The 19703-nt window shown below is 39.7% G+C and overlaps 1 protein-coding gene across 1 annotated transcript in view; it reads right to left on the bottom strand.

Annotated features, from left to right (window-relative positions):
* Positions 1–19703, bottom strand: part of LOC122809305 (tyrosine-protein phosphatase non-receptor type 18-like) — a 1521908-nt gene that overhangs the window by 1257513 nt on the left and 244692 nt on the right. Inside the window, exon 2 of the mRNA XM_044080695.1 lies at positions 10684–10792. Within this exon, the coding sequence (XP_043936630.1) occupies positions 10684–10792 (109 nt within the window). The remainder of the gene's footprint in view (positions 1–10683; positions 10793–19703) is intronic.

The following is a 19703-nucleotide window of genomic DNA, read 5'->3' as shown; positions in this document are numbered from 1 at the left end:
AAGATGCTACCTTCCAAAAGAAGGAAGCCAATCTGGTGGTCTCCTGCCATAAACAAACTCTACAACAGAAGGAGAAAACTGTTGCAAAAGAGAGTAAAATCCCATGAGTGGAGGAGCTCCCTGGTCAGCCTCAGTAAGAAGCTGAGATCCCTTATAAGATCCTCCAAAGCTAGCTACGAAAACAAAATCACCACTGATTCTAGGGACAACCACAAAGCATTCTATAACTATGTCAAGAATCTCAATGGCAGCACCCAGATCTGCTCTGAGTCACAGCACAACAGCACGAAAATTACAGAACCAAATGATATTGCCAACATCCTGGCAGATAGGTTCAGTGCTAACTTTACCCCCCTCTCACCCCATAAAGCATCCATATCTATACAGGAAGAATGCAGAGTCCCTGTAATCACAACTATGCAGGTAAAGGCTGCACTCTATAAAGCCAAAAACACAGCATCCATGGGACTGGACAACATCTCAGGCTGGATTTTACACGAACTTCATAACGAACTGGCTCCCCACCTAAGCACCATGCTCAATCATAGACTCACATCAGGATTTGTGCCCACTGAATAGCACACAGCAACAGTTATCCCACTCCACAAAGGGGGAGCCACCACTGATCTTAGGAACTATTGCCCTATTAGCCTGACAAGCCTGGTCTGTAAGGGCATAGAACGTATCATCATGGAACTCATAAACAAAGACATTGGTAACCTCCAAACTCTGGACCCCACCCAGTTCGGCTTTGTGAAAGGTAGATCATGTATCCTGAATCTGATCGACTTCTTTGAGGCAGTCGCCAAAACCATAGATGAGGGTAAGGTGGTTCTCACAGCCTATCTTGACCTCGCCAAGGCTTTCAACACCATCCCCCATTCTGGAATTATAGCTAAACTCACTAAACTAGGAGTAAATCCCTACATCACAAGATGGATTGCCAACTGGCTCACTGACATAACCCACACTGTAAAAGTTGCAGACTCCAGAGCTGACCACTGACAAGTGGAGTACCACAGGGTTCAGTCCTGGGACCTCTCCTGTTTGGTATCTACTTCTCTGAAGTACAGGCTAACACAGAAGGCCTTTGGCTAACGAATTTCACAGATGACTGTAAACTAAGAACCACAGTTGAGTTCCCAAATGATGTGGACATCCTACAAAAGGGCCTCACTGAGACAGATGCCTGGTGTCAGAGCCATGGCCTCAAGCTCAATGCCAAAAATTGCATTGTTATCCCCTATGGTAAAAACTCTGTACCCATGAATTACCACATAGGCGGCAGTCTACTTAACAGCAAATGTATGATAAAAGACCTTGGGACCCAGGTGAATAGTAGTCCCTCCTTTGATAATCACATCAACACAGTAGTTAGGAAATCCTTCTACATGGCACACCTCATCACAGAAGGGTTCTCATCATTAGACCCATTATATAGAGTACAATGCCCCTTTTGGAATGCACCTCACAAGACATCTGCAGCATCTGGAAAGGCCACAAAATACCTCACAAAAGTGGATTACTGGCCTCAAATAGATGCCCCTACACTGACCATCTCAAAAAACTCCAGCTTTACTCCATAGCATATCACCTACTCCAAGGTGATCTCTGCCTAACATATAAAGCTATGTCAAACCCAGAGCTGTTGGACTGCTACACCTAAAGAAATCCCAATCTCTCCGAGCTACATGCTCTAGGGACCTAAACCTTGTCACCACAATAAACAGGATATGCTGGAGGGATAAATTCCTGTCCCAGAGACTTCCCATACTCTGGAACAAGTTACCCATCTATGCCAAGCAAAGTTCCTCATTAGCACTCTTCAAGAAAAATCTTGATGAGTGGATGGGAAGTAGGAAATACACCCTGGGGATTACTTCTGTGGCTCTGCTCAACAGGGGCACAGGAAAATACGTTTCTTGGGTGGTGTAAGCCAGGGAACCTTGTTGGCTAGGCTTACTTATGCCCTTGGGCTGATAGCCTACTACCTACCTATGTGTAGAGACAGAAACATGGTTTAAAACTGCAGTAAGCACTCCAGCTGTACAGGACTATAACACCTTCCACACATTTAGAAGGAGGGAAAAAGGTGGAGGTGTCTCCATCATCCAGTAGAGACTCACATTAAGGCTGGTAAAGAAGCATGATGCACTAAAGCTTCTTCATGTCCAAATAAACATCAGCAAGGTCCCTTACCACCTATTAGCTAGGTATAGAAATCCCCTGTTTGTCACAGGAAAGCCACAAGGCTTATCTACAATAAATGGAATCACTCAGTATTAAGCCAAATACCATTTTCTTAGTTGATCTAAACTGTCCAACCACAGACTGGGAAACCTACACCACAACTAGTACTCAAGTACAAAGATTCCTGGACTTTGTCAATACAAATAACCTGGAACAATTAGTCAGAGTGCCTGCTAGGTGGAACATCTTGGATTGTGTCCTTACTAATATGGGGGCATCTGGCACCATCCCTTGTGTATCGATGTCACTTGTTAGATCAGACCATAAAGCAGTCTTTTTCAAAACAAAATTGAAGGCAGAGACCCCTTCTACCCAAGGTATCTTTATAAATTTCTCTGGATAAGCTACCGACTTATAAGTAATGCATTTGCATGCTACTCTACTAAATACATAGAAACATGCACCACTACACCATACCAGCATGTAAACTGCTACATATATGCAGCTTTACACTGTAGGAACAAGCACATGGCAAACATCAGAAATAAATCCCCTTGGTGGAGCCATAACATCAACAAGCTATACAACAAAGGGAAGAGAAGTATAACCAAAAGTAAGAAGTGTAATTTCCATCATGATACAGCCCTTGGCACTGAAATAAACAAACTCAGGAGCTTAAAAAAATCCACCAAAGCCACATCTAAGTCTAAAATAGCTACCCAAGCCAAAGACAATAACAAGGCCTTATTTTAGTTGCTTGTTATCTTACAAACACAACACAGGAATGTACCGAGTAGATTGTGACCAATGTTACCTAAACTGAAGCTGAAGATATAGCTAACCAACTGGCTGATAAATTCAGCTCAAACTTTACCCTCTTTCTCCTTCATCTACTCCAAATGATATACCTGAAACCAACTTGTCTCCAGCTGTCACACAAGACCAAGTCAAGAAAGTGCTATCAAAAGATAAAAATACTGCAACAATGGGTACTGCTAATATCCCTGGATGCATATTAAATAGCATAAAGCATGATTTAACCCCATCCAACAACACTGTTCAGCCTCAGCCTTTATACAGGTTTTGAACCAAGTGATTGGAAAATAACTACAATAATTTCACTGCAGAAGAGAGGGCCTTCCACAGACCCTGGCAATTAGAGACCCATAAGTCTGTCCAGCCTCATATGCAAAGCCATGGAAATACTTATCATGAAACAAATAAAAAAGGTTATAGGAAAGCTCCAAACAGTAGACCAGTCTCAGTCTGGCTTCGTCAAGGGCAGATCAAGCTTAGTCAATATAGTTAACTTGTTTGAAAAGGTCACCAAAGCAATGGAAGATGGTAAAGCATTACATATCACATACTTTAACCTAGCCAAGGCTTTTGACACAATCGCCTACTTTAGCACTGTAGAAAAGCTAAAGAAATGGGCTGAACAAGGAGAAAATTACAGTCAGTTGCCTGTTGGGTTCCAGGATCTGCCACATAACACATGCATTCAAGTCACTCCACATCAAGTACAAATATGACTCTGTCATTGTCCATGTTGGAGTGAATAACTTGAGACGTACCTCCCTGAACTACATGAAAAGGGACATGGAAGAGCTCTTGGATCATGTGTCCCAGGCAGGTATGACCCTAGCCCTGAGTAGCATCCTGCCTTCGCCCAGAATGATACCACAATATAAGGACAAAATGATTGACTTCAACAATTGGCTAAGCTTCTGGTGTCATTCAAAGGGGATCCAGTATCTGTCTGCCTGGGACGACTTGATCGACAGACCACAATGCTTTGCCAGAGATGGTCTGCACCTGTTGCCACTGGGATTCAGGTTACTGGCTAAGGCTCTTGCCACCCCTATAGTGCCTTTTTTAGGCAAAGTTCAAAGGACAAAACCACCACCATAACAGGTACAAGCATGCAAAATCTAAAGGCAATGCTACTCAATGCTAGAAGTCTAAACCTCAAAATGCACTCTCTCGAGGTACTCCTAAAAATGGAGAACATCGATATCTGTGCAGTAACTTAAGACCTGGTTCAAGGCTCCAGAGAGCATTCCTGCAATATCAGGCTACAACCCTTACCCCACTTTTCGGCCACCAAACCAGGACCAAAACACTAAAGGTGGAGTAGTGTTCACATTCACCAAGGATATTCACAACACCAGGCTAGTTGCCCAACGCAATGCATCTGAAATTCTCCAAATGCAACTAACACTAGGTAAGACTGCAATCCAAATTGTAGCTTGCTACAGATCCCACACCATGCCCCAAGATTCTCACTACACCTTTCTAAACATACTGGAAAATATTAAGATACAACCAAACACCCTAATACTGGGTGATTTCAACTACCCTGCCATTAACTGGGAAAACTACTCATGTACCAACACCTTTGCCCAACAGTTCTTGGAATTCATAAATTCCAATGCCCTGGATCAAATAATCCTTAGTCCCACCAGGGGCTCCAATATCCTAGACCTGGTCATTACCAACATGGGAAATCGATGCTCCACACCTATGGTCACCCCCTCTTTGGTCAGGTCTGACCATAAGCTAATCACCCTTGACATCCACATCCCACCCCACACCCCAGTAAGGAAGCCTCCATAAAAACCTTCTCCATAGCCAACTTCATGCTATTGCAGTCAGAAGTGACAAACTTCATGACACCCATGCAGACGGGAACTGAAAGTTCGACTACTGAATCCTACACTAAGGCACTGTATGAGCACATCTACTCATGCATGAATCGTGCCATCCCCAATAGAACCAAGATGCTATCCTCCAAAAAAAGGAAGCCGATCTGGTGGTCCCTTGCCAGAAACAAACTTTACAACAAAAGGAAGAAACTGTTGCAGATAAGAGGAAAAACCCAGGATGCAAAAAACTCCCTTACCAGCCTCAGTAAGAAGCTGAAATCCCTCATAAATCCTCCAAAGCTAGTTACGAAAATAAAACTGCCAAAGATAACCACAAGGCATTCTGTAGCTATGTCAAGAATCTAAATGGCAATGCTCAGATCTGCTCTGAGCTGCAACAGAATGGCATTAAATATACTGATCCCAAGGATATTGCCAATATCCTGGCAGATCAATTCAGTGCAAACTTCACCTCCCTCTCACCCCCTAAAGGTCCCATCTCAATACCGAAAAATTGCCAAATTCCGGTAAAAAACACACTCTCCAAAGCTAAGAATACAGCATCCATGGGACCAGATGACATCCCAGGCTGTGTACTACATCAACTACAAAATTAACTGGCACCTCACCTAAGTGTTAAGTTTAATCATAGCCTCACCTCAGGCTTCATGTCCACTGAGTGGCGCACAGCTACAGTTATCCCACTCCACAAGGGGGGGATCCACCTTGGATCCTGGGAACTATCGCCCCATCAGTCTGACGAGCCTGATCTGCAAGGCCATGGAACGAATTATCATGGAACTTATAAACAAAGACATTGGCAACCTTCAAACACTGGATCCCATGTAGTTTGGGTTTGTGAAGGGCAGATCTTGTCTCCTGAACCTGACTGACATCTTCGAATCAGTCTCCAGAGCCATGGACAAGGGTAAGGTGGTCCACACAGCCTATCTGGACTTCAACAAGGCCTTCAACACCATCCCCACTCTGGAATCATAGATAAACTTACTAAGCTGGGCATTAATCCCTATGTCACTCGATGGGTTGCCAACTGGCTTACTGACAGAACCCACACTGTAAAAGTAGCCGACTCCAAATCTAGCTCCAGACAAGTGACAAGTGGAGTACCTCAGCGTTCAGTCCTGGGACTGCTCTTGTTTGGCATCTCCTTCTCTGAAGTACAGGCCAACACTAAGGGACTCTGGCTAAAAAAGTTCACAGATGACTGCAAACTGGGAGCCATTACTGAATCCCCAAATGATGTGGATATTCTACAAAAGGGCCTTATAGAAACAGATGCTTGGTGCCAGAGCCATGGGCTCAAGCTCAATGCTAAGAAATGTATAGTTAAACATGTACCTGTGAATTACCACATAGGTGGCAGTACACTAAACATCGAAAGTGTGATAAGAGACTTAGGGACACAGGTGGACAGTGGTCTCACCTTCGATAACAACATCGCCACAACAGTCAGGAAATCCATCTATGTGGCACATCCCATTACTAAGGGCTTTTCATCCAGAAAAAAGGAGGTCATTGTCCCACTGTACTCATCCATCATTAGACCAATTATAGAATACAATGGCCCGTTTGGTATGTACCTTTCAAGTCATCTGCAACAACTGGAAAGGCCACAGAAATACCTCACTAAAAGAATCACAGGCCGAAAGCAGATGCCCTATGCTGACCATCTAAAAAACCTCCCCCATACTCTGTCGCATATCGTCAGAGGCAATCTCTGCTTAACATACAAGGCCATATCAAACCCAGAGCTGTTGGACATGCTACACTTAAAGAAATACCAATCCCTCAGAGACGCACACTCCAGGGATCTAAACCTTATCACAATGAACAAAACATGCTGGAGGGACAGGTTCCTGACCCAGAGACTCCCCCAGACTGTGGAATAGACTGCCCATATATGTCAAGCAGAGTGCCTCTTTGGCCCTCTTCAAAAGAAACCTTGATGACTGGATGGGAGATAGGAAATTCACCCCGGGGATCACGTCAGTCAGCCTGCTAGACAGGGGTCCAGGGAAGTAAATACTGTGGGAAGAAATAGCCAGGGAATTGTTATGGCTAGGCTTGTATAGGCCCTAGGGCCGATAACCTAGTACCAACCTATGAACCTATAAACCCCTATGTCACAAGCTGGATTACCAGCTGGCTCACAGAAAGTAAGTAAGAGATCAAAATGGAAGAACCTACCTCCACAATAAAACCAGTCACCACTCTCCCAGAGTTTGGTGCTGACTTCTTCTTTTTGTCATTTACGTCTGAAGTAAAAATAATATCAAAAGCTCTGACTAATTTTGCCAACTAGGAGCAGTTATTGATTCCTCAAATGACTGCATCCATCCTGTAGAAAGGCTTGATCCAAACAAATAAGTGATGCCAGAATCACGGATGGAAACTAAATGTCAAAAACTGCATTATTCTATCTTTTGGGAAGTCATTTACCCCAGGGAACTACATCACTGACAATATACCCCTAATAGATGACCCGGTTGCTTAGGATTTGGGAGCTTATGTGGACAGTGACTAAACTTTTGACCAACACATACCCACTGCTGTAAGAAAGTCCTTCTATACAGCACCGCTTCCTCCCCAAATTACCAATGCTACCTCCCAAGACAAATTCAAGAAAGGTCTACTCTACCACTTTAAAACCCATTGGCTCTGCCAATGCTCTAAACCAGACTAATCCCTCACTTCCTCGGTCTCCATAGCAACATAGGGGTACCTTAGGTAATAAAGTATGTTCATCTATGAGCCTATCACGAATTAACTGGTATCTAAATGTGAATGTATTTTTTCTTGATATGTATTAATTATCAAATGTTGTGATATGTTGTTTATCTAATATGAATGTAACTTACTATCCATGTGGAGCTTTTCTCCCCGGGCCTCCGCTGAAAATGGACATGTATCCAGTCGGACTATCCCGGTCAACAAATGTAAAATAAAATAAATAAATAAAATAAATAATTATAAAGAAAGGAAATGCAATTAGATCTAGAGATGTCATTGTTCCCTTTTACTTAACCCTCATTAGGCCAGTCTTTGAGTAGAATGTCTCCTTTGGCATATATCTATCCAGATGCAACAGCTAGAATACTCACAGTGATACAGTGATTCCTTACTAAAAGGACACAATGCCTAAATAGTATATCCTACATGGACCACCTCATAGCCCTTTCACTATACTCAGTATCCTACAGACTGTTAAGAGGTGACCTGTGTCTGGCAGACAAAGCATCCTCTGACCCCATAATATGCATCAGAAATACTCAGTCCAGGGATCTAAATGTGTTTTACAATATCAACAGAATAGTTTGGAGGAGCAAGCATATCTCACAGAGGACACCACTACTCTGGAACAGACTTCTCATCCATATAAAAACCAAGCTCATCCCTGTCTATACTGAAGCACAACTTTGATTCATAGAAGGAGACTACCCCTTGTACTACTAATGGACAGAGGCAGCTTCTAAATTCTTTACATAATTTGAGGAAACACATGCATGGGATATATAGCATTATCCCAGCTATTCTCATTAAGTGTAATATAGACTTATCAACCATGACATGTGAAAGGCCAATCTAACACCAAATGAGATAGATAGATTAAGTCAAGCAGCAAAAAGAAAATTGTCTGAGCTTAAAATGGCCCACAAGAGCAGCTAGGCTAGCACTTTCCTATGCAACTCTAAAGCTGTCATCTCAATTACTGGACATAAATTACCATTTTTTTTACATTTTGCACCATATACTCAACATGGCATCTATGAGGTCCTACCCAGTGAATCAGGTCACTGTTATTAGATGATTATTTCCCAAACCATGATTTTTAACACAAGAGTCTAAAGCAGATTTCAAGACAGATTTTTTAAATGAGCTACAGAAGCATTTTTCCAGTATAAATAGAACAGTGATGGCAACATACACATTAAATGAGTCCTTTAGATAATAATGCTGAGAAACTAAGTAGAAACTATTACAAGCTGCAAAATTATTGCACTTGTTTTTTCATATCTACTTTGGGTGGCCTCAAAGCATTGGATATCTGCTGTGTACATCAGTGTTCATCCTTAATCTCCACAGTATGGTGGTAGCAGATAGAGGCACCCCATTTTGATACTATTCTGTTAGTAGGGGAGGCTCTTCCCCTACTGCTTACCCTGAACTCCACTTTTTGTTCACAGAGTGCAAAAATGCAAAGATATCAGTTCATGTACTGGTGTCTGCTTTTGAGAATGCTAACTTTCAGCTTTGTCACTTCTGAACATTCAGATGAATTCTGGCACAATCATTGTTCAGCTCTCTCAAAACCCCTAATTTTCAAAACAGTTTTATTTAGCTGGGATTGCAAATTGCAATTGTTGTTTTTCTTGGGTCTATGTTCACGCATCAAAAAAAAATTATAGTGAATGGATAATATTGAATGTTAAACAGCAAACGTTTAATGTGCTGAATGTGCTTAACAGTGAAAAATAATTCATCAAATGGTCATAGCTGGTCATCAACCAGGAAGTACTGTGATGCACAAGGTAAGAGAAGGAAACCTTTTTTTAAAATTGCCCTATTCCACACTGTAGTGTGATCTTGGAGTTGGTATATATAGTTAAGGGGAGAGGGCACGATGTTGGCCAGCTATGGCCATTCAATGAATTATTTTTCACTGTTAAGCTTCTTCTGTATGTTAAACTTTCACTGTTTAACATTCAGTTATCAGTCATTCACTATAATTTTTTTTTTCAATGACTGAACATAGACCCATTTTTCTCTGGGTCAGTATTTCAGTTAATGCATTTTTATGTTATGTCTGACAGTTTTGTTTCAGTTGACTATGTTTAGTTTGTTCAGTTTCTATGCTTAACCATATACCCTGGTCCTTAATTTACCCAAGCTGAAAACCCAGAATATTCACTACTGTCAAAAGTTATAAGGCTTACTTTGACTAGGACCACATAAGTCGTACTTCTGCCAGCTGTGAAATGCAATACTTTTCATATAATTGAAACACTGGCTTTTTGCACATCATAGCAACTGCACAACACAAAACCAGTTTATGTCAGAGTTTAAGGTATGATTCACAAAGTACATGACATGGGTCCTAAAATAATTAAGCTAGACATTTTTGTCCAAGATAATGTTCGCTGCCAGTGTTAGGAACTTGTATTTCATCTGGCAAATATACCTTCACATCTCTGGCACTTTTTAGTTATTTCCCTTTGCTTTACAAGGAAGACATTTTCCTCATTCAACATCACATCTACAAATGTTGTTTTCTTTTGATGTACAAATTACAATGGCTTTTTATGGCCCAAATTACAATTTTATATTTCCCTGTCCAGCACGTCATCACAATAACAATACTTGCCTTGTCTTCATACTGATTTACATGTGACTGTATGTTCAACACTGACAAATTGTGTCTGTAAAATGTTATAGAGTAACTTATGCTTGGAAGAATTATGTTTTCAATCCATGTAGTGTCTTGGTGAGAAGAAAGTCTAATGTGTTCATATAATTAATGTTATTGAAAAAAATGTGTACTACATATAAAAACTGATTTCAGAAATACAGACATGAAAAATAAGTAACTACAAATCCTCAAATGTAAGAAATTCCTTATGAAGCCTCAACTTTCAGTGAGAAGAAAGTATCATTAGTACTTTTTAATGCAATCTGGAAAAAGAAAATGCCAGTCATTTACGGTTAAGACATCTTACTGTTCTTCACAGTTTGGCTTATATGATCAAGGAATTAACAAGGAAGTCAAGCCATGTTTTCTTCTCTCTTCTCTGGCCCAGTCTTTGTGTTTACATAGTAGACCATCACTTACATGGTAGAATATCTTTGTACCGATTCTTCTTGACGTTTTCCTTTGTTCCTCCACTGTCTGTAGAGATGAGGGTACTGAGCCTAAATGTAGCAGTCTCTGATTTGATTGCCTGCAAGAATGCAAAAAATAATCTTATGCTATCAAATTCTAAGATATTAATGCAGTTAACCTGAAATAAGTTAATTTGAATAAGTGGTTTGTTTTTGGAAAAACTATGTAGTTAATCCCTTCTTTTGTAACTGGTTATGAAATACAATAAAAATATGTTGGGTTTCCATGATTTCACAAAAGTATTGGCTTGTCTCTTATAATTTATTGTTGAAAAGGTACAGCATAAATTGATTTCCTATTAATAAAAAAATGATCACTTTTCTAATTTGTACACCTGCAATAGTGAATAAATTCTTAGTAACTATATTAAAACAGCTAATGCAAATAAAATGTACTTTATGTTGGATGCTTTTCATAACTCATTTAATTGCTGCACTTAAGGTTCAGGAGATATTTTATCTACCTGAATGTGTAATGTTTTACAGAAGACAACATCTTAGTCACCATTTCCAGTGTGTGGCATTTTACAAATGCCTCTATCATACAATTGAATTATAAAACAAAGAAAAGGATGATCATGATAGTACTAACATGAACAAAACTAAAACATTGTCTACTATTTATTTATTTATTTATTTATTTATTTATTTATTCATATTGATTTTTGTTTACTGGGAAAGTCTGACTTGCAGACCATTTTTCAGTGGAGGCCAATACAGAAAAGCTCTAAAAATACAGTGAATATGAATACAACAATGTGTAAATAGAAACAGTAAATTAAAATATTAAAGTTAGAAAACATACCAGGAAGAGATATTCAGCATACAATAGAGAAGCATATAGAATTCTAGGAAGAGATGGGTATTATCTTGTTTTTATACAGCTAAAGTGTTGTTTAGGTCAAAAAGAAAGGGACTTTGTACACAGCAGGCTGGTTTATAATGTGGCAGAGTGCCTACACATTAGAGTGTCATATAAAGTTGCAAATACTTGTGAGGAACGCCCAGATAAAAGGAAACAGGACTGCAGCATTGAACCAGTAATGAGTCACTGTAACTGTATGGACATTTTGTTAAAAGACTACTGGGCCTAGAAAACCAGAAACTTGATTTCAAAAAGTGTAACTAACAGCTTCTTGTGCAGCTTGAGCAACACTTGCGAAAGTGAAGGATTACTGGTGAGGCTTAAGGTGACATTAAGTAGTGTTATAGTTGTGTATGGCTAGCCATAGATAATTAATTCACAGAACAACAATAACCCAGTTCTGCTCCGCTACACCTTCCCTTGGAACTTGAAGCTCGGCTGTCGTGCTTACTATCATCAAAACAAGCACCTCTTCTCAAACATGTTGTGTACATGTAATATATATATTTTGTGAAGAACAGATATAGAAATGCATGATTCCAACATATTGTGGGAAAAAGCCCAGATTATTACTCAGGAAATACAACTTCAATGAATAGCTCACTTACTGGAGAAGTCAGTAGGGGATGTTAGGGATCAAGTGCCTGATACTGGCTCACCCATCCTGGGAGTGGGATTGGTGGTACATTTATGACTTTACTACTTGTTAGCACAGGCCTGCAGGTGATGAAATCAACAACAGCCATTGTCATGGCTCTCCCAAGTACGTGATGGTATCTCACAGTACATACACATAGGAACTTGCATGTGGAGGCATGAGCAAAGGATGCCCTCACGATGATACAGGTGCCCCTATCAACTTCATCAATGGGGTGGGTGGGTGGTAGGGTTAAAACTATAAAAAAAATCATCCTGGCTGTCTGAGTTGATTAAGGCTATGGACCTAGCCTGACAGGACAGCAGAAGTAATTGTAATGGGTCTAAGGCAGGACAAGGGCTATGTGGTAGCAGGCCTTCCCTGCCAGGCACTTGATCCACTACTCCATATGGTCTGTTAGGGGGGCTGCAGAAGGTTGATGGTCCCTGAACAGCCACTGCACCAATCAACTCTCATGGCTGTTTGGATGACAACCCCTCTGCAGGGCTCTAACATGGTGGGAATAGCTGGCACAAGTAAATGAATGGGCTTGAGTCCAGCTGGGGGAAGACTTTACATTTAATAGGCTCATGGGAAAGCAATACATAGAAAAACATTATGGCTATAGAGATGAGGGACAGAACCATTTTGAGGAGTGATCTGAGAAACTGTCCTAATATACAAGGTCAGTTAAGAGGTATAATTTATAGAGATTAAGTAATCACTTCTCATGATGTGGGGGATATTTTTATCAGAGTCGCACTGTTTCCAAAGTCTCATATTTATGAAACCAGCATTCAGAGTCAGTACACCTGGGCAGCTATTATTATTTAAAGCATTCACTTCAAAGTGACTTTATCTGAAATCTATGTGAACATATTCGGCCATAATTCATCATAGCATCATTAGAAATATCCAGCAAGGGTCATACTTCCACACCCTGTCTTTTTTTCCCCAGTGTACATGCTCCCAGAGTCCTAACTTACTGTGCCCTTTATGTCTGCAAATTAATATTTAATGCTAGAAAGAAAAATGACAGGAATCAGAGAGGAAACAGAGGAAATCATAACACACTCATTTAATGATATATTAATGAAAGAAATGAAAAAAGGCAATAAAGGAAGATGATTGGGCTACTGGCATACACAAAAATGTTGTCCACATCTTGAGCAAATATGGAACAGTGAAGAAACGGAGACCCAGTCATTAGAGAGAAATAATTATTCAGCTAATTGGTATGGGGGTGGCTGTCAGATCAAAAATTTAACATTCAGTACATACTAGTGGGTGAGTTTCTATTAGAAGTCTCATTGTGATGACTTTTCAAGGTTGAATGCCGTAAGAAATCTGGTAGAGCTGGAGTACGGAAATACAGTTGTCCATGAAACCTTCCTGGAGACAATAACCACACCAAGGTTTACAATACGACTTTTGAGTAACTTGCCAAGTCAACAAAACTTTATTCACATTAAAATGAAAGAACTGTGATGCAACTGTAACAAATCCAGCATACCAGCAACATATTAATGAAATAACAAAACTTGGAGTTCACTAAAGGGATGGCCACATTCCTTTACCACTAGGCTACCAAGCAGCATTCTTAATCACTCAATCAATTAAAGCTTCACTCCAGAGCAGAGTAAATACCACTCACACATACCACTGATCACTTACCAATGCCAAAGAAAAGGGGGATCCCCCTGACCAAATAACCCCCACCATTCTAATTCATTAACTATGGAGGGAGGATGGGGAAAAAATGCCTGTGTCAAAGAGAACAAACCCCTTCAACTTTTCCTTAAATACTCAACTCTCCTTACTCAACAGCAGTCTATCTTTACTCACTTACTCTATAACCAGCATCTTGCCACATTACTTAATCTCCTTTTCCCAGGTGGGGTTCCTGAACAGTACCATCTCAAACAGTTGATTTCATCTCTCCTAACTTGAGCCCTCTTGCCAGACTCATCCACTGACAAAATCCCTTTACTTTCCTGTCCTAGATTCCTTCATCAACACTTTATCCCATTGTGTGGGCAACCACAAAAAGATCAAGCATGGAAAAAGCTGCAAGACACCTAATTACATTACCAGTACTTGAAGCCCAGCAACATCTAGCCTTACTGCTTCTTCCTGATCTCCTTTTTCCAATTACCCTTGTCAATCATAGTCCCTAGCCAAGTGCATCTCCATGCCTGCAATTTCACTGGAGGGACTTGCCCACTGCCTTTAGTTGATATAAGTACTGGTCATACTATAGCCAAGCATTTCCTCTTTAATTGCTGAACTTTCAAACTTTTATCATTTAGAAATAAGCTAAAAGCAGAAAACCCTCCTTGGGAACTTTGTCTAACACAACTAATATAAAACAAACAAATCCAATAACCAAATTGTCACAATACCTATACCCAAGCATACCTGGCTTATTTCCTCTCATGGCAGCCAAAGCAACTGTAATGTCAAACACAAAAGAATAGTTACTAGGTTCAGAATGAAACAGTACACAAAAGTTTGTAGAAATAAGTTCTTTCATTCCTTTAATGTCAGTATGGAACTTCATCAGATTACAAAACTGTTAAAAGTTGACAATTAAATACAAAACTTCATTCAATGAATTAAAAAATTCAGTTACTTAATACAATAATAACTGTAAAGTCCTTGGATCCTAGGGCTTCCACCTCGGTGATCCTTTGGGTCCTGTCAGAATCAATCAAATCAAAAATGTCCATTAATTTACCCCCTCCAAATCGTCTTCTTTACTACTATAAGAATGTTTGGCATAATAAATGCATCCTGCCTGCCTTCCATGAATGATTGCACACACTGCAGAATCACTGATGGAATCAACTGACCTAGGTTTTTATTCTCAGCTGAATCTAAAATAAATGACAATTGAGAAAAAAATGACTCTCCCCTTCATTCATGCTTCCCTCCACTATATCTTCCTGTGCTGTAGTTTGCATCTGCTCCTGCCTCTGACCTCATTGTTCTTAACAGTCCTAGCACCCTAAGCCTGCTTACCTCATCCAAACCTTGATGCAAGCTGTGATGCACTGGCCCAGTAATCAAGGAGTCTCAGCCCTCACCACTGACAACAGTGAGGGACACAGGGAGGATGACAAGTACACACACAGTAAAGTACAATTTCCCTTAAAAGCACACAGAGATCACAGTCAGTCTGCGGCTGGTTTCTCCCTCTTTCTCCAGATCTCCTATAAGACTCCCCAATGGCACAGCTGTAGGGTTAAGATCTCAGCTGAGGGGGTCAAGCCAAGACCTCCAGCACCCTCTCTGCAAACAAGTGCTTTATGTCTCTGCCCAAGTGGTTGACGCACACACACTTTGAGATTTGATTTATATACAAACAAACACACACACACACCTGGGGAAGGCTGGCACAGGTTTACTAGCTATGCCCGTTCAGCTCAGACTATAAGGTAGTTACCACTGCCACCAAACCCTCCTTATCTGCAACTTAATGGCCCTTACCAAAGGGTGGCCAGTCCTACTGTGTAATGTTACTATTATCCAAATGGTAAGTGTGACTAAGAGCAAGGCTATTTAGGAGTGGCCTGTACAGTGTCACCAGATACATAAGCAAGTAAGCTAAGAACTTAAATATCTCTCACAAATATCAGCCACAAAGATAGGTTTAAATATATTTAATAATAAATAATAAAAGAACAAAACTATACTCAATAAACAAACACAATTACTTCAGAGTTCAGAATCACAGGAGATATTTTAAAATAACATTGCAGGACAGTCTCAAATAAAGACAGAAAACATCTAAACTAAACTTTACTATATTCTTATCTATATCTAAGAGAGATACTATGCCCTAAGTCTTACTTACAGACAACACACAGGCAGAAGTGCTGATGGTCAAAGACAAAATACAAAATGCACAGTCTTTCTCTGAGAGAGAGTTTTTAAATCAATATTAAATATTACTGCTGAGTCAGCCTGGATGGCATCACTCTGTCACCTGCCTTCAGTTCCCAGGCTAACAAAAACTAACATCTCTGTGTTAAAAATAAATATCTCTCAGATGTTTGCCCATAACTGTAAGTTGTAAAACAATTAAACACTTTTACATTTTAAAATTAGTAATTACTTCTCTCCAGGACAATAGAAAACATTTCTAGCTCTAGACATCCTGGCTTCTTGCTGCATTGAAAGTAACTTTTATAGCATATTATAAAGCATTTAAGTTCAACTTATTTTCTTGAAGTTTTGTAAGTTAATCTTCTATGTTCCAGCAGAGTAAACTGGGATTACATTCTTCAGTACATAAACACACAGTTCTGTATAAATCATATCAATATGCACAAATGACTTAGAATTATTTACAAAATTTCAGATAGCTAGGCTGGCAGTGTCACATAAGCTTAACAAGTATTCATCAGCACTAGCTCCATTACCCAGCCCCCTTGTCTGATTACCATCAACACTACAAAAAATATATATAATCTGGATGACCCTAAATCCAAATTCATGGTCAGTTCCTTTGTCCATCATATGCTTTGCCAAACCATTATAGAAACCTTTCTATGCTGTGTGATTTGATTTTTCAGTCTATGACTACACTTTCCAACATAGGAGGAGGTATATCTCATACAGTTAGGGGCTGACCATGAATTTGGCTTTAGGGTCATCCAGATTACATATAACAATTTGAGAGGTGGGCACATAAATAATAAGTTACAAATATGTGAGCTAAATGTGGATTTCATGGTTACAAGCTGATGCAGAACCAGGTTTGAATGCTTATGCTAGCATCAAACCTGTACTATGAAAAAAAAAAAAAGCAAATGAGCTTACATTGACATAATATTGTATACGTTCAGTATTTTTAATATATATTCCTATATTTTTAGTTGTTTATGTAGTCATGAATACTTCTGATATTATATGGATCAATGTATTTATTTTTCATAATTATTTTAAGGTTTTAACATGCTGGATTGTAATACTGTTGCTTTAAATCAGACTTGGGGTATGTCACATGACTGTATGAGGTTTATAACATGGAGAGCTAACAAGATACTTTGAAGCACTAAGGAATGGTTTTTGCTAACTTGAAAGCTTTGCTGCATTTTACTTTGTTAGAACAAAGTTTACTTTTGGGTGTTTCCATAGTCCGAGGTTTGTTTGTTTGTTATTTGATTACCATCAGCATTATTACCAAAAGATGTCCCGAGTTCATGCTGTCATACTACCATACCCACTTCTATAGATTTCCAAGCTGCAATTCATTCACTACTGACTTGTCCTGACCTGCCCATTTATTGTGCCCTTTCATTTGCTGTTTGGAAGCCATCTGTTTCTTTAACTGCTGCTGACCAGTTGCTTCCTGGAAGAACACCTATACTTATGCAGCAAAGGCCTTCTACCTTCTTATTTAGCTGAGTGACTGTCAACATATCAAAAGACAAAACAGAAATATTACTGTCACTTGTTTGTCTCCAATACATATAACAGGAAGGCTTGGGGTTTCGTTCAGATACTTTAATACATACAAATACATCAGGATGGATAGCAGCATCTTTAAATATGAACAAACTAGTTAACAGTCAGAGCTTACATGCATACATGCTTACATCTCAACAGCTAACTACAAAATGGCAGTCAGACTTGCACATACTCAGTATTTATACACTTGTGCAGGCTCTTGGATAGCTTCTTAAAGGAATATGATAATGATTTAAATTTGATGAGTTTCATGGTCTGATGAAGCATCTGTGATGTGAAAGCACTAACCGTATTAAAGTTTTTATATTTTAATTTTTCCTGCTGTGTTTCTCCCTCTTATTCATTTTTTATTGGAACATTTATTTCTCAAAATAGTGACTAATGGTTGGTGGTCTGTTTCGATCTGGATAGGTCTACCATAAACATAATCATAGAACTTCGGACATGCAAACACAATTGCCAAAAGCTCTTTCTTAATCTGAGCATACTGCATCTCAGTCTGGGTAAGAGTTCTCAATGCACAGGCAACAGGTTGATCCTCTTGTAGAATGACTGCACCAAGTCCAAATTTCAAAGCATCACAGGAAAGTGCAACTGGTTTGTGAACATTGTTGTATCTGAGATTTGGTTGACTTGCAATTCTCTGTTTCAGGACAAATGCTCTTTGGTTTTGCTCTAACCAAGACCAGGATACATCTTTGTATGTCAGCTCTCTGAGTGGTGCTAAAAGTTGGCTCAAGTCTGGAATGAGCTTGCCTAGGTAGTTGACCATGCCAAGAAAACGTTGCAGGGCTTGAACATTATCTGGAGCTGGCATCTCAAGAATGGCTGTTTGCTTTAAAGGGTCTGGTAGTAAGGCCTATACTTGTAAATAGATGACCAACATAACTATCTTCTTGCAGCCTGAACTTGCATTTATGTGGGTTGAGCTTAAGATTCACTTGATGAGCCATTTCTAGAACTTTTCTGAGGTTACTGTCATGACCTGCTTCATCACTGCCTCCTACCAGTATGTCATCTACTATGATAACACAAGTATACCCACAAAACATTTGTTCCATTGCATGTTTAAAGACTTCACTTGCAGAATTTATTCCAAATGGCACTCTCAAAAATCTGTACCTGCCAAACAGAGTACTAAAAGTAGTGACCAATGAGGATTTCTTCTCAAGCTGAATTTGCCAAAATAAACTATTTGCATCTAAGACAGAAACAAATAGTGGTATTTGGCATCAAGGCTGCAACTTCTTTGACTGTGCACATTGGATGATGAGGTCTTTTAAGTAGTTTGTTCAAATCTCATGGATCAGTACATATTCTAATGTCATCTGAGCTTTTCTTATGTGCTATCATCATGGAAGATACCCATTCAGTTGGAGGTTCAACTGGACAAATCACACCATGTTGCACCATTTTATCTAACTTGTTCTTAACTCTGTCATGCGTGGCTATTAGAACTTTTTGTGCTGGCCTGATAACTGGACTGACCTCTGGGTCTAACCTCATGGAGTACACAACTGGAAGTTTGCCTGGCTTGTCTTGGAAAAGATCAGCATAGGTAGAAAAAACATGCTGGGAAAAATTAGAGTAGTGGTCTCTTACGTTAACATGGTGGACTTCCTTATTAAATGAAAGCAGTCCCATTTTCAAACTGTCTCAAAGCCCTAATAATGACTGGACATGCCTTTTGACCACATAAAACAACAAGTTGTAGCTTCTTCCAGCAGAGTAAAATGAAACCACTATTGAGCCTTCGGTTTGAATTTCTTCACCTCCATAAGCAATATTCTATTCACACATTGCCAAATTAAGCCTTTCACTTTTACACACTCTCGCAAATATTTCTCCTGCCATAACATTGCACCTGGAAACTTTATCAACTTTGAGCTCTATGGGTCTGCCATTTAGCCGAACAGTGTAAAATACTTCATTATTTGCCCTTAAATCTACTGCATTGACTATTTCATGCAGCACTGACACACCATCAACGTAA

Source organism: Protopterus annectens, chromosome 8.part0, assembly GCF_019279795.1.
Source record: "Protopterus annectens isolate FY-2018-M chromosome 8.part0, PAN1.0, whole genome shotgun sequence".
Lineage (NCBI taxonomy): Eukaryota > Metazoa > Chordata > Ceratodontiformes > Protopteridae > Protopterus > Protopterus annectens.
The sequence above is the reverse complement of the archived record's forward strand: the minus strand, read 5'-3'. Positions and strand labels throughout refer to the sequence as shown.